At 34.6% G+C, this 16,676-nt stretch overlaps 1 protein-coding gene across 1 annotated transcript in view; it reads right to left on the minus strand.

The window, feature by feature from the left end:
- Positions 1–212: 212 nt before the first annotated feature.
- The window catches only part of MIGA2 (mitoguardin 2), a 37,090-nt gene continuing 20,626 nt past the window's right edge, over positions 213–16,676 (minus strand). The window contains exons 7-16 of the mRNA XM_053695979.1: positions 15,634–15,745; positions 15,194–15,294; positions 14,706–14,821; positions 14,533–14,605; positions 13,488–13,574; positions 5,166–5,264; positions 4,773–4,907; positions 4,619–4,672; positions 3,140–3,256; positions 213–2,604 (exon numbers count right to left, since the gene is read on the minus strand). Of these exons, the coding sequence (XP_053551954.1) occupies positions 2,425–2,604; positions 3,140–3,256; positions 4,619–4,672; positions 4,773–4,907; positions 5,166–5,264; positions 13,488–13,574; positions 14,533–14,605; positions 14,706–14,821; positions 15,194–15,294; positions 15,634–15,745 (1,074 nt within the window). The 3' untranslated portion in view covers positions 213–2,424. The remainder of the gene's footprint in view (positions 2,605–3,139; positions 3,257–4,618; positions 4,673–4,772; positions 4,908–5,165; positions 5,265–13,487; positions 13,575–14,532; positions 14,606–14,705; positions 14,822–15,193; positions 15,295–15,633; positions 15,746–16,676) is intronic.

The following is a 16,676-nucleotide window of genomic DNA, read 5'->3' on the forward strand; positions in this document are numbered from 1 at the left end:
ATTATATATATATATATATATATATATATATATATATATATATATATATATATATATATACATATATATATATACATATATATATATATATACACACACACACACACACACAAATATACTTTTTTATTTGATAGCACAAATCTAGCAGTTGCTGGGAGTTTGTAAGGAATGACAAGCTGGAAACCATTTAAATACAAAAAGAACAAAACACGTTTTCACAATTACTATAAATATTGATCAGTTTAATGAAGACAAACCATCAGCTTTAGATTTCAGTTCTAGATCTAGCAGTATTTCCTTGTATTGTACAAGTAGTCTGTATAAACCTCTTTATTAGCAAATTAGTGTCAATAATCAGATTTATTCAACCAAGGAACACAGGGTGAAAACTCAGTGATTGACAGGAATAAAACACAGCTTCTTGCAACTGAACGAGACTAAACATTAGCAGACGAAAAAGCAAATTATGTGTGTGATACATTAGCAATTCTGCCAACTAAATACATAGATTTGTATTCATCAAACACACCAGGAAAATGACTGTTAGGGCATAGCAGATGGTATTGACTACTGCAGTATTAGCAGGCTTTGTTTCATAAGAACCAGCTATACCCCACACACAGATAGAACCCTCCACTGTATCTGAGCAGGTAATAGTTCATTAGGGTAAAGACTTTTAAGATTGCAAATTGTGCACGTGCCATCAGTTTGGCATCTCAAATTTATACAGAAGTTACTTCATACATTTAATAATGAGTGCAGTGTCCCTTTAAGCTCTGTGTCTGCGTGATGCTGCTGTAGAAGTATAAACAAGACCTGCTTGTTTCATGGCGCACGGAGCATCGCACCACCCAGCACACTCCTATGTGTGCTCATTCATATAAAGTTACAGTAAAGACCCCCGACTTGTACTGGAGGGGGAAAAAACCTCTACACTGCTGTATGTTTTAAGTTTTTGTTAAAATGATTGTATTCTGCTTTTATTCTGCCATTGTACTGTTATATGAAGATGATCATTTGTATTTCTTCTTTCCGTTACATTCTCATAGCTGTAGCACCAGCAGGTGACCTGGAAGAATCTCACCCACCGTGGGTATACAGAAAGATTTGTAAATGTCAGAAACACATTCAGCTAAGTCTAAAAAAGTATCACACAGTATTTCTTCTAGATCAGGGTTCTTCAAACTATGGATTGGGACCTATTACTGGGTCGCAACTTGTGGGTGTTGTATGAGAGAGTGGGTGGTGTGGGTGTGTTGTATGAGAGTGTGTGTGGTGTGGGTGTTGTATGAGAGTGTGTGTGGTGTGGGAGTGTTGTATGAGAGAATGTGTGGTGTAGGTGTGTTGTATGAGAGAATGTGTGGTCTGGGTGTGTTATATGAGAGAGTGTGTGGGTGTGTATATTGAGAGTGCATGTGGGGTGTGTTGTATGAGAGAGTGTGTGGGTGTTTATATTGAGAGTGCATGTGGGGTGTGTTGTATGAGAGAGTGTGTGGTGTGGGTGTGTTGTATGAGAGAGTGTGTGGAGAGAGTGTGTGGTGTGGGTGTGTTGTATGAGAGAGTGTGTGGTGTGGGTGTGTATATTGAGAGTGCATGTGGGGTGTGTTGTATGGTTGTGTATGTTTAATATGAGTGTGTGTATTGAGAGTGTGTATGTGTGTTGCATGTACTGTATACGAGAGTGTGTGTTACCTTTTACAACACTAAGTTTGACTGCAATCAGGAATAAAGTATGCACACATTTTACTTACTTTGCCAGCATTTTTCAGCTATCTTGTTGTATATTACTTCAGAAATCTTCAGACCAAGCCTAAAAAAGGGTTGCAAAGGTATGTGGTATCATTGTACTGGGTCTTGGGGTAAAAAGTTTTAAGAACCCTGTTCTAGACAGCCCATGCTTAGGGTAGAGTATCCGATATGGTTTATTAGTAATATCTCAATATATGTTATAGACACAGATTTGATCTGCTATGTATTTGTTTTACCTTGATAAATTGAATTTCTTCATGTAACATATATAAAGTCTATTCACATTTTATGTAATCAGATAATAAAAACATCTATATATACATTTAGTTTGTGGAACTGTGATTGAATAGAAAAAAAAAATTCAAAGTTAAAACACATTCTGTTAGTAAAACGGTTTGGACTGAAATAAAGTTTAAAAAAAAAAAAAAAAGTGTTCAAAGCACAAAGTATTTGCAAAGGCGTGAACTCTTCTTGTTGGCATCCAGTAAAGAATGTGCACTTTTTGTATTGCGCTGTTCCCTTAACAATTAATAAGGCTTTTATGCTGTAATCTTATTTTAGCTTCCAAGAAACCTTTTTTTTTCTCTCTTCAAAGACATTAGTGGACTAAGGCGTGGCTAACGCTATCCCAGGTTTGTGCTGTGTGAGTTTTAGGTGGTCAGAAATTAACCTCCGTCAGAGTTCAGCCGACACATCGCCATTCATTTCTCTTACAGAATCCACACCCAAGTAACCGAGGAGAATCTCGCTCCGTCTACGGGAAAGGTGTAGAATGTCTTCTGCTAAAGACTGGGTTGAGGTGTATCTGACTTTATCCAAGTCAAACATGTCCTTCAAATATTGCACAATCTGGTGCTGTTGATAAGAGAAAAAAAAATCAATCACGAATAACAGATTATATTCATCTGTGATGGGTAAATACATTTGCTAGCTGTTAAAGAGACACAAACCTAAAAAATTTTTCTTTCATGATTCAGATAGAGCAGCAATTTTAAAAACTTTCTACTTTACTTCTATTATAAATTGTTCTTCGTTCTCTTGCTATCTTTATTTTAAATGTAGCCACCAATCAGTAAGTGCTACTCAGGTGCTGAACCAAAAATGGGCCGGCTCCTAGAAAGTTGCTTAATATTTCTGCTGTATCTGAATCATGAAAGGAAAAAAAATGGGTTTTGTGTCCGTTTAAAGTGTTACAGACAGACTGAAAAGATTAGTAACACCAACCTACAGCACACAAATCAAAACGTTTATAAATACATATTAACTAAATGTAACCTGTTAGTTTGTGTCTCTACAGATACTATATACGGTGCAGTGAAACTGATAGGTTGAATCAATGGTGTTAATTAAAAACACAAGTAACTTGTAGACCAATTAGCAGAAGTCTTACTTTAAAGAAAGTACAGATTTCAGTCAAATTTTCTTTAGGTCCCAAAAACCCAAATGCCAGTATAGGACTAACATGCTCCGATACGGAGTAGAAATGGGAGATAAAGCCATCTGGAACCTGTAATAAAAGATACATTCAATTAAAGGAAATTAACACCTAAATCATACAAAGGATTAGATTTATCAATTTGCGGATGGACAGGGTTCACATGTTGTAAACCTGTCTGCATTTCATCTCAAATTGTGGGGCACATTCCCCATATTTACCGTTGCAAAAGCAAATGCTTGTGCAACACCAACCCCCCCCCTACCCTAGTGCAACCAACTGCGTCGGAGCAGGGTTTGTTAATCACCCAAGTCAAATGAGTCTGGGGTAATTTTTATACGCCAACTCTTAAGTTAGCAGAGGGGGAACTAGGAAGCAGAGGTTTAAACCACTACTTTAAAAAATATCAGCTGCAGGCTCAAACGATCAGGAATTTGGCATCGTGATAAATCTAGCCCAGAATCTGACACGACTTTTGTACATACTGAGGAAGAGTGCACCTCTGGCTTCAGATGATTTGCAAGAGATGGTCACAAATCACACAACCCTTCCTTTGCTGTGCTAACCCAACTGCCTACTAATGAGAGGAACAACACACAGAATGTAAAGCAGCGGCCTCTGCGAGGCGCACACAAACATCCAAGGAGAGTGTCCGTAATGGTACCTCAATACGGGTTTAAAATAAACTCAGACCTGAGAGAGAAAAGATGAAAAGGAGAGACAACAGAAAGGAAAAGATAAAAAGAGAAGAAAAAAACGTCCGTAGGCTACTTTATCTGCCAGAGGCAGTACTGAGCGGTTCTTTTGCTCAGAGCTTAAAAGGACAGGAAACCCCAACATTTTCTTTTGTGATTCAGATAGAACATATAATTTCAAACACTCTAATTAGCCAATCACAAGAGAAAAATGTGTGCAGGCGCCAATCAGCAGCTAGATCCCGCTAGTGCAGAATATGTACGTATTATTTTTCAACAAACGATGCCAAGAAAACGAAGCGCATTTCAAAGAGTCTTAAAATCACCTGCTCTACCTGAATGAATGCTGACCACAGAGGCTCTTGATATGCTTTATTCTCTAGGAAGTGCATTGTATTCTGTTTGCAGGTTTCACGATTACTACATTTCTACCTTGAGCTGTAGACTGTCACAAGCATTATATAGTTGTATCACATCAGACTGCACTCCTGCTCGTTCCTCTAAAGCGATGCTATCATATAGTAAGAGGCTGAACTACAATTAGCGCACTAAAACCTACCATTGCTTTACAAATGATGTATATTTTCATGAGATTTTATACTGTTTCCCATTCTGGTTATTTTACTCATTTCTCGCACACCCATAAGCGCTATTTGTCTGTAAATGATGTATTTCCCACAGACTGAGAGAGGCTGGATAGGTACATAAAATAAGTCATGTTACTGCTACAGGTACTTACCATTAGAAGTCTCCTTTTGGCTTTTAAGACTGACCAGCAAGCTGTCACCAGTGCCTACAACAGTTACATAATACCAATTAGAATAAAGTACAAAAACGCTAACAAAACGATTACGGTGTGATATTCAGTAATTTATATCATGCTCTCTGCTCACAGTCTCTTTGAAGCTATCAGAAAGCCAGCGGTTCCGCAGCACAGCGATAACAGAAATCGGTGGGTTTTCTAGATCTTCAAAGGCGTCCATGAGTATAAAGTCCATGGCTATGTCAAAGAAATTCATACACACCACCTGAGAGGGGAACGACAGGTTTATTGTTTGCAGGATTTCATTCAAATAAAGGCAATCTGAGAATCCTTATAGTAATGGATTCTGCTTGCAGAAAGAACCTGCACAGTAAATAAAGTTACAAGTACAAAGTGTAGACTTGTGTATAGCACTGCAGGTATGTACATTACACACAATAAATGCAGTTACAAGTACAAAGTGTAGAGTTAAATACAAATAGTTTTAGTGCCAGTGAGACCACAGGTGAAGGGAGGCCCTTACCCCACGTCCTTCAAGCTCCTTCTGAGTGGTTGGCCATGTGTCCTCGCGTAAAGTGTATTGCATCATTGCCTCGTAGTTTTCCAGAAATCCCTTTGGGTTCTATAAATGACAGATAAGTCAGTAAGTAGATGTTGTGTAAATACTAATATATTATACAGTTATTGTGCTGTGTCAGTCTCTATATATGACAGACAAGTCAGTATGTACGTGTTGTGTAAATACTAATATATTATACAGTTATTGTGCTGTGTCGATCTCTATATATGACAGACAAATCAGTAAGTGCATGTTGTGTAAATACTAATATATTATACAGTTATTGTGCTGTGTCAGTCTCTATATATGACAGACAAGTCAGTATGTACGTGTTGTGTAAATACTAATATATTATACAGTTATTGTGCTGTGTCAGTCTCTATATATGACAGACAAGTCAGTATGTACGTGTTGTGTAAATACTAATATATTATACAGTTATTGTGCTGTGTCGATCTCTATATATGACAGACAAATCAGTAAGTGCATGTTGTGTAAATACTAATATATTATACAGTTATTGTGCTGTGTCAGTCTCTATATATGACAGACAAGTCAGTAAGTACATGTTGTGTAAATACTAATATATTATACAGTTATTGTGCTGTGTCTGTCTCTATATATGACAGACAAGTCAGTAAGTACATGTTGTGTAAATACTAATATATTATACAGTTATTGTGCTGTGTCAGTCTCTATATATGACAGACAAGTCAGTAAGTACATGTTGTGTAAATACTAATATATTATACAGTTATTGTGCTGTGTCTGTCTCTATATATGACAGACAAGTCAGTAAGTACATGTTGTGTAAATACTAATATATTATACAGTTATTGTGCTGTGTCAGTCTCTATATATGACAGACAAGTCAGTAAGTACATGTTGTGTAAATACTAATATATTATACAGTTATTGTGCTGTGTCGGTCTCTATATATGACAGACAAGTCAGTAAGTACATGTTGTGTAAATACTAATATATTATACAGTTATTGTGCTGTGTCAGTCTCTATATATGACAGACAAGTCAGTAAGTATGTGTTGTGTAAATACTAATATATTATACAGTTATTGTGCTGTGTCAGTCTCTATATATGACAGACAAGTCAGTAAGTACATGTTGTGTAAATACTAATATATTATACAGTTATTGTGCTGTGTCTGTCTCTCTCTATATATATATATATATATATATATATGACAGACAAGTCAGTAAGTGCATGTTGTGTAAATACTAATATATTATACAGTTATTGTGCTGTGTCAGTCTCTATATATGACAGACAAGTCAGTATGTACGTGTTGTGTAAATACTAATATTATACAGTTATTGTGCTGTGTCGATCTCTATATATGACAGACAAGTCAGTAAGTGCATGTTGTGTAAATACTAATATATTATACAGTTATTGTGCTGTGTCTGTCTCTATATATGACAGACAAGTCAGTAAGTATGTGTTGTGTAAATACTAATATATTATACAGTTATTGTGCTGTGTCAGTCTCTATATATGACAGACAAGTCAGTAAGTGCGTGTTGTGTAAATACTAATATATTATACAGTTATTGTGCTGTGTCAGTCTCTATATATGACAGACAAGTCAGTAAGTACGTGTTGTGTAAATACTAATATATTATACAGTTATTGTGCTGTGTCAGTCTCTATATATGACAGACAAGTCAGTAAGTGCATGTTGTGTAAATACTAATATATTATACAGTTATTGTGCTGTGTGAGTCTCTATATATAACAGACAAGTCAGTAAGTGCATGTTGTGTAAATACTAATATATTATAAAGTTATTGTGCTGTGTCTGTCTCTATATCTGACAGACAAGTCAGTAAGTACGTGTTGTGTAAATACTAATATATTATACAGTTATTGTGCTGTGTCAGTCTCTATATATGACAGACAAGTCAGTAAGTAGATGTTGTGTAAATACTAATATATTATACAGTTATTGTGCTGTGTCAGTCTCTATATATGACAGACAAGTCAGTAAGTGCATGTTGTGTAAATACTAATATATTATACAGTTATTGTGCTGTGTCAGTCTCTATATATGACAGACAAGTCAGTAAGTGCATGTTGTGTAAATACTAATATATTATACAGTTATTGTGCTGTGTCAGTCTCTATATATGACAGACAAGTCAGTAAGTGCATGTTGTGTAAATACTAATATATTATACAGTTATTGTGCTGTGTCAGTCTCTATATATGACAGACAAGTCAGTAAGTGCATGTTGTGTAAATACTAATATATTATACAGTTATTGTGCTGTGTCAGTCTCTATATATGACAGACAAGTCAGTAAGTACGTGTTGTGTAAATACTAATATATTATACAGTTATTGTGCTGTGTCAGTCTCTATATATGACAGACAAGTCAGTAAGTACGTGTTGTGTAAATACTAATATATTATACAGTTATTGTGCTGTGTCGGTCTCTATATATGACAGACAAGTCAGTATGTACGTGTTGTGTAAATACTAATGTATTATACAGTTTTTGTGCTGTGTCAGTCTCTATATATGACAGACAAGTCAGTAAGTGCATGTTGTGTAAATACTAATATATTATACAGTTATTGTGCTGTGTCTGTCTCTATATATGACAGACAAGTCAGTAAGTATGTGTTGTGTAAATACTAATATATTATACAGTTATTGTGCTGTGTCAGTCTCTATATATGACAGACAAGTCAGTAAGTGCATGTTGTGTAAATACTAATATATTATACAGTTATTGTGCTGTGTCAGTTTCTATATATGACAGACAAGTCAGTATGTACGTGTTGTGTAAATACTAATATATTATACAGTTATTGTGCTGTGTCTGTCTCTCTCTCTATATATATATATATATATATATATATGACAGACAAGTCAGTAAGTGCATCTTGTGTAAATACTAATATATTATACAGTTATTGTGCTGTGTCAGTCTCTATATATGACAGACAAGTCAGTAAGTACGTGTTGTGTAAATACTATTATACAGTTTTTGTGCTGTGTCAGTCTCTATATATGACAGACAAGTCAGTAAGTGCATGTTGTGTAAATACTAATATATTATACAGTTATTGTTCTGTGTCGATCTCTATATATGACAGACAAGTCAGTAAGTGCATGTTGTGTAAATACTAATATATTATACAGTTATTGTGCCGTGTCAGTCTCTATATATGACAGACAAGTCAGTAAGTGCATGTTGTGTAAATACTAATATATTATACAGTTATTGTGCTGTGTCAGTCTCTATATATGACAGACAAGTCAGTATGTACGTGTTGTGTAAATACTAATATATTATACAGTTATTGTGCTGTGTCAGTCTCTATATATGACAGACAAGTCAGTAAGTACGTGTTGTGTAAATACTAATATATTATACAGTTATTGTGCTGTGTCAGTCTCTATATATGACAGACAAGTCAGTATGTACGTGTTGTGTAAATACTAATATATTATACAGTTATTGTGCTGTGTCAGTCTCTATATATGACAGACAAGTCAGTAAGTACGTGTTGTGTAAATACTAATATATTATACAGTTATTGTGCTGTGTCAGTCTCTATATATGACAGACAAGTCAGTAAGTGCATGTTGTGTAAATACTAATATATTATACAGTTTTTGTGCTGTGTCAGTCTCTATATATGACAGACAAGTCAGTAAGTGCATGTTGTGTAAATACTAATATATTATACAGTTATTGTGCTGTGTCAGTCTCTATATATGAGACAAGTCAGTAAGTACGTGTTGTGTAAATACTAATATATTATACAGTTATTGTGCTGTGTCAGTCTCTATATATGACAGACAAGTCAGTAAGTACATGTTGTGTAAATACTAATATATTATACAGTTATTGTGCTGTGTCAGTCTCTATATATGACAGACAAGTCAGTATGTACGTGTTGTGTAAATACTAATATATTATACAGTTATTGTGCTGTGTCAGTCTCTATATATGACAGACAAGTCAGTATGTACGTGTTGTGTAAATACTAATATATTATACAGTTATTGTGCTGTGTCAGTCTCTATATATGAGACAAGTCAGTAAGTACATGTTGTGTAAATACTAATATATTATACAGTTATTGTGCTGTGTCAGTCTCTATATACGACAGACAAGTCAGTAAGTGCATGTTGTGTAAATACTAATATATTATACAGTTATTGTGCTGTGTCAGTCTCTATATATGACAGACAAGTCAGTAAGTACATGTTGTGTAAATACTAATATATTATACAGTTATTGTGCTGTGTCGGTCTCTATATATGACAGACAAATCAGTAAGTGCATGTTGTGTAAATACTAATATATTATACAGTTATTGTGCTGTGTCAGTCTCTATATATGACAGACAAGTCAGTAAGTAGATGTTGTGTAAATACTAATATATTATACAGTTATTGTGCTGTGTCAGTCTCTATATATGACAGACAAGTCAGTAAGTACGTGTTGTGTAAATACTAATATATTATACAGTTATTGTGCTGTGTCAGTCTCTATATATGACAGACAAGTCAGTAAGTACGTGTTGTGTAAATACTAATATATTATACAGTTATTGTGCTGTGTCGGTCTCTATATATGACAGACAAGTCAGTATGTACGTGTTGTGTAAATACTAATGTATTATACAGTTTTTGTGCTGTGTCAGTCTCTATATATGACAGACAAGTCAGTAAGTGCATGTTGTGTAAATACTAATATATTATACAGTTATTGTGCTGTGTCTGTCTCTATATATGACAGACAAGTCAGTAAGTATGTGTTGTGTAAATACTAATATATTATACAGTTATTGTGCTGTGTCAGTCTCTATATATGACAGACAAGTCAGTAAGTGCATGTTGTGTAAATACTAATATATTATACCGTTATTGTGCTGTGTCAGTCTCTATATATGACAGACAAGTCAGTATGTACGTGTTGTGTAAATACTAATATATTATACAGTTATTGTGCTGTGTCAGTCTCTATATATGACAGACAAGTCAGTAAGTACGTGTTGTGTAAATACTATTATACAGTTTTTGTGCTGTGTCAGTCTCTATATATGACAGACAAGTCAGTATGTACGTGTTGTGTAAATACTAATATATTATACCGTTATTGTGCTGTGTCAGTCTCTATATATGACAGACAAGTCAGTATGTACGTGTTGTGTAAATACTAATATATTATACAGTTATTGTTCTGTGTCGATCTCTATATATGACAGACAAGTCAGTAAGTATGTGTTGTGTAAATACTAATATATTATACAGTTATTGTGCTGTGTCAGTCTCTATATATGACAGACAAGTCAGTAAGTGCATGTTGTGTAAATACTAATATATTATACAGTTATTGTGCTGTGTCAGTCTCTATATATGACAGACAAGTCAGTAAATGCATGTTGTGTAAATACTAATATATTATACAGTTATTGTGCTGTGTCAGTCTCTATATATGACAGACAAGTCAGTAAGTGCATGTTGTGTAAATACTAATATATTATACAGTTATTGTGCTGTGTCAGTCTCTATATATGAGACAAGTCAGTAAGTACGTGTTGTGTAAATACTAATATATTATACAGTTATTGTGCTGTGTCAGTCTCTATATATGACAGACAAGTCAGTAAGTACGTGTTGTGTAAATACTAATATATTATACAGTTATTGTGCTGTGTCAGTCTCTATATATGACAGACAAGTCAGTATGTACGTGTTGTGTAAATTCTAATATATTATACAGTTATTGTGCTGTGTCAGTCTCTATATATGACAGACAAGTCAGTAAGTACGTGTTGTGTAAATACTAATATATTATACAGTTATTGTGCTGTGTCAGTCTCTATATATGACAGACAAGTCAGTATGTACGTGTTGTGTAAATACTAATATATTATACAGTTATTGTGCTGTGTCAGTCTCTATATATGACAGACAAGTCAGTAAGTACGTGTTGTGTAAATACTAATATATTATACAGTTATTGTGCTGTGTCAGTCTCTATATATGACAGACAAGTCAGTAAGTGCATGTTGTGTAAATACTAATATATTATACAGTTTTTGTGCTGTGTCAGTCTCTATATATGACAGACAAGTCAGTAAGTGCATGTTGTGTAAATACTAATATATTATACAGTTATTGTGCTGTGTCAGTCTCTATATATGACAGACAAGTCAGTAAGTGCATGTTGTGTAAATACTAATATATTATACAGTTATTGTGCTGTGTCAGTCTCTATATATGACAGACAAGTCAGTAAGTGCATGTTGTGTAAATACTAATATATTATACAGTTATTGTGCTGTGTCAGTCTCTATATATGAGACAAGTCAGTAAGTACGTGTTGTGTAGATACTAATATATTATACAGTTATTGTGCTGTGTCAGTCTCTATATATGACAGACAAGTTAGTAAGTACATGTTGTGTAAATACTAATATATTATACAGTTATTGTGCTGTGTCAGTCTCTATATATGACAGACAAGTCAGTATGTACGTGTTGTGTAAATACTAATATATTATACAGTTATTGTGCTGTGTCAGTCTCTATATATGACAGACAAGTCAGTATGTACGTGTTGTGTAAATACTAATATATAATACAGTTATTGTGCTGTGTCAGTCTCTATATATGAGACAAGTCAGTAAGTACATGTTGTGTAAATACTAATATATTATACAGTTATTGTGCTGTGTCAGTCTCTATATATGACAGACAAGTCAGTAAGTGCATGTTGTGTAAATACTAATATATTATACAGTTATTGTGCTGTGTCAGTCTCTATATATGACAGACAAGTCAGTAAGTACATGTTGTGTAAATACTAATATATTATACAGTTATTGTGCTGTGTCAGTCTCTATATATGACAGACAAGTCAGTAAGTACGTGTTGTGTAAATACTAATATATTATACAGTTATTGTGCTGTGTCAGTCTCTATATATGAGACAAGTCAGTAAGTACATGTTGTGTAAATACTAATATATTATACAGTTATTGTGCTGTGTCAGTCTCTATATATGACAGACAAGTCAGTAAGTACATGTTGTGTAAATACTAATATATTATACAGTTATTGTGCTGTGTCAGTCTCTATATATGACAGACAAGTCAGTAAGTATGTGTTGTGTAAATACTAATATATTATACAGTTATTGTGCTGTGTCTGTCTCTATATATGACAGACAAGTCAGTAAGTATGTGTTGTGTAAATACTAATATATTATACAGTTATTGTGCTGTGTCTGTCTCTATATATGACAGACAAGTCAGTAAGTACGTGTTGTGTAAATACTAATATATTATACAGTTATTGTGCTGTGTCAGTCTCTATATATGACAGACAAGTCAGTATGTCCGTGTTGTGTAAATACTAATATATTATACAGTTATTGTGCTGTGTCGGTCTCTATATATGACAGACAAGTCAGTAAGTACATGTTGTGTAAATACTAATATATTATACAGTTATTGTGCTGTGTCAGTCTCTATATATGACAGACAAGTCAGTAAGTACATGTTGTGTAAATACTAATATATTATACAGTTATTGTGCTGTGTCAGTCTCTATATATGACAGACAAGTCAGTAAGTACGTGTTGTGTAAATACTAATATATTATACAGTTATTGTGCTGTGTCAGTCTCTATATATGACAGACAAGTCAGTAAGTACATGTTGTGTAAATACTAATATATTATACAGTTATTGTGCTGTGTCAGTCTCTATATATGACAGACAAGTCAGTAAGTACATGTTGTGTAAATACTAATATATTATACAGTTATTGTGCTGTGTCGGTCTCTATATATGAGACAAGTCAGTAAGTACGTGTTGTGTAAATACTAATATATTATACAGTTATTGTGCTGTGTCAGTCTCTATATATGACAGACAAGTCAGTAAGTACATGTTGTGTAAATACTAATATATTATACAGTTATTGTGCTGTGTCAGTCTCTATATATGAGACAAATCAGTAAGTGCATGTTGTGTAAATACTAATATATTATACAGTTATTGTGCTGTGTCAGTCTCTATATATGACAGACAAGTCAGTAAGTGCATGTTGTGTAAATACTAATATATTATACAGTTATTGTGCTGTGTCGGTCTCTATATATGAGACAAGTCAGTAAGTACGTGTTGTGTAAATACTAATATATTATACCGTTATTGTTCTGTGTCGATCTCTATATAAACTAAAACGGTAAAGACCCTTACGCACAAGCTGCAATGCCCTATTGTCTGTGTTTTACCTTCTCAGCTTTTAGCATGAGCCCAGACACCATCTGTTTCCCAACTTCTCCAAAGAACATTTGGTTGCCTGAATCCTGAAGTAAAACCTTAAAAGGGATATTAAACAGTAAAGAAATTCTAGATATGATGTATTCAAAGCAAATATTATAGATATTTTCAATTATTTTAGTTGTTTAAATATTGAATATCTAAGTGTTAGATTTTTGGCTCTATAAGCTAATGGGTGACGCCATGTTGAAACCTAAGTTTTCCTCTTATCTATCCCTTCTACTGAGGACAATTAGAGCTGGATATAAATCAGGTAATAAAACGGTGCCTTGTTTATTGCCTGATTTATATATGTCCCTAATTGTCCTCAGCAGAAGAGCAAGATAAAGGGAAAACCTAAATTACAACATGATGATACCCATTAACTTAAAATCTCAAACTATTTAATGTCCCATTAACATACAATAAAAATAAAAACAGTGTGAATATAATTTAAAAAATATTATCATGACCCCAGACACCCTGTTTATATAGACCTATAGTTATTGTACAACCTCTCTCCTGCTCTTTTTAATCTACCGCCAGGGGTCGACAAATCTGTTTAAAATTTAGGAGCCAGAAAGAATATGTAGGAGCCAGACATACTTTTAGGAGTCAGACAGTGGTATTTTTATATAGATTTATGGTAAAATTCTAGGAGCCAGTGGCTCCCAGGCTCCTTGGTTTGTCGAGCCCTGATCTACCCAATGGGAGGATTCACTAACAACTACTTCCAATCTCTCCAGTTCCTAAATTATTTTGTGGTCTCCATTACTCTCAGCAACATAGCAGTTTATTTAGTGAACGGACTCATTGGACTAACAGAAGCGAGAGGATGTTAGTAAGTTTATCCCACTGTATACAGATGTGTTCATGGTTTGTATGAAAGCAGAGAACAGCTGTGTGTTTGGTGCAGTTGTTAAACTGATTTACTTGATATGGAGATGTCTCACACTCACTTAATAAGAATATCAATCATACCATTCCATAAATAATAAGAAGGTGCTCACTGATTACCTGGAAAGCCTGACGTACACAGTGCAGTTTTGCTAGGAAATCCTGATTGCTATAGCAGCCCAACAGTTCAGCCCTGCAAATAAAGGGGACATTGTGCCATCTGTAAAATTAACGGACCAGTAGAAAACAGATTTGTTAGAGTGCACTTTCTACACTGCCATGAACCGTCCTACCTAACTGTCCTGCAGGAAACCTGCCCTTCTTGCACCAGCTTCAGAGCTTCTTCATACGCAGCCGCTGACTTGCTTGGCAGAAACGGAATATCGCTCAGTTGCAGAGAGTCAAAAAGCTGAAACATATATGGAGAGCTCAAGCCTAGGGAGACTGATCACTAACTAATAAGGAATATATATATATATATATATATATACACACACACACACACATACACACACACTAATAAATTGTAAAATGACAGACAAATGAGCAGAAGTAAAAAATGAAGGATAGTCTAAGGACTGCCCATATCTGGCGTATAGGAAACGACTCGAACAATCTGTACCAGGTCTGTGTATCTGGAATGTTGAAGAGTTAGTAATATCTTTACATTTTTTACAAAACCAAATACATTTTATAAATGACGACCTTGTCTAATCTTCCCAACCACTCTACTTTAGGTTGTACTGTTCGTACCATAAAAGCCACACAAGTAATATTTCACCTCGGCTGCTGAGAAGAAGGAATCATCAGAAATTGTACTCATGTCATCATCCATTCGCAGTGTTCTTCCTCCTTCAGTCATGGGAAACATCAGCGCTCCTTCTGTGTGGAAGGAAAGAAAATAGGTCATTACAGAATTAAGCAGTGGTAGTTTTGTCAACATACTATAGTCCTCATGGCCATACGATCAACCAGGTTTGATGCAAGTCTTGAGTCAGTGTGGAGAAATCACAATGTTCAGCAGGTCCACAAAGCTTGAGGAAATCCCACAATTTAACGATACATTTTAAAAATAAGTATCATCTTTAACTTCAAACTAAAGGGCAGTGCATGGTATAAAATACATAACAAAACTGTTGGGGACATGACTGGAAAGATTTTAAACTCCATTTGAATAACAACGTTCATAAAAGACAATATTTAAGCTGTAAGGTAGCCTACCCAGGTCCAGGAGCGCATTTTCTGATGTAATGCTCGTCCCGAATTCTTCCTGAAGGTTGTAGGCGCGGTGCAGAAGAGCTTCCAATTTGCTAGAAAGCTCTCTCTGTGGGACCTGAGCAAGCAATAATGTCATATAAATAGCGTGTTGCAAGACCCAAAACAGAAGCATGTTTAATGACATGATATGGCAAAGAACATGCATACTTTACATATGCTCTTGTGGTATACGTATTTTATATATGCACTTGTGGTATACAGGTATGTGCTTTATAATTGCTCTTGTGGTATACATACTTTATATATGCTCTTGAGGTATACATACTTTATATATGCTCTTGAGGTATACATACTTTATATATGCTCTCAAGTTATACGTACTTTAAATATGATATGAAATCAAGTCCTTGCACGATATGGGCTTGAAGGATTGCAAGGCCCTGGCACAGACATTTGTCTGCAGGTGGCAAAACTACTGAACTAGATTGTTCTTATGGATGTAGTCAAGCTGAGAATATTGCAAGTTTCTCTTCTGTAAAAGCCACAAATGGGCCATGAAAGACTGAACTAGAAAACCACAACTCATTAATTACACAAAAAAAGAACCTAGGCAAAAGTGACCTAAGTAAATAATATAATTACATTTATGCATACGGATTTGGACAAATGCATTAAATCACTAAGTAGTAACAGTTTAATGTCCCTTTAAAGGGACAGTCTAGGCCAAAATAAACTTTCATGATTCAGATAGAGCATGTCATTTTAAACAATTTTCCAATTCACTTTTATCACCAATTTTTCTTTGTTCTCTTGGTATTCTTAGTTGAAAGCTTAACCTAGGAGGTTCATATGCTAATTTCTTAGACCTTGAAGCCCACCTCTTTCAAATTGCATTTTAACAGTTTTTCACCACTAGAGGGTGTTAGTTCACGTATTACATATAGATAACACTGTGCTCGTGCACGGGAAGTTATCTGGGATCAGGCACTGATTGGCTAGACTGCAAGTCTGTCAAAAGAACTGAAAAAAGGGGCAGTTTGCAGAAG

The sequence above is a fragment of the Bombina bombina genome, chromosome 12 (assembly GCF_027579735.1).
Source record: "Bombina bombina isolate aBomBom1 chromosome 12, aBomBom1.pri, whole genome shotgun sequence".
NCBI classification, from domain to species: domain Eukaryota; kingdom Metazoa; phylum Chordata; class Amphibia; order Anura; family Bombinatoridae; genus Bombina; species Bombina bombina.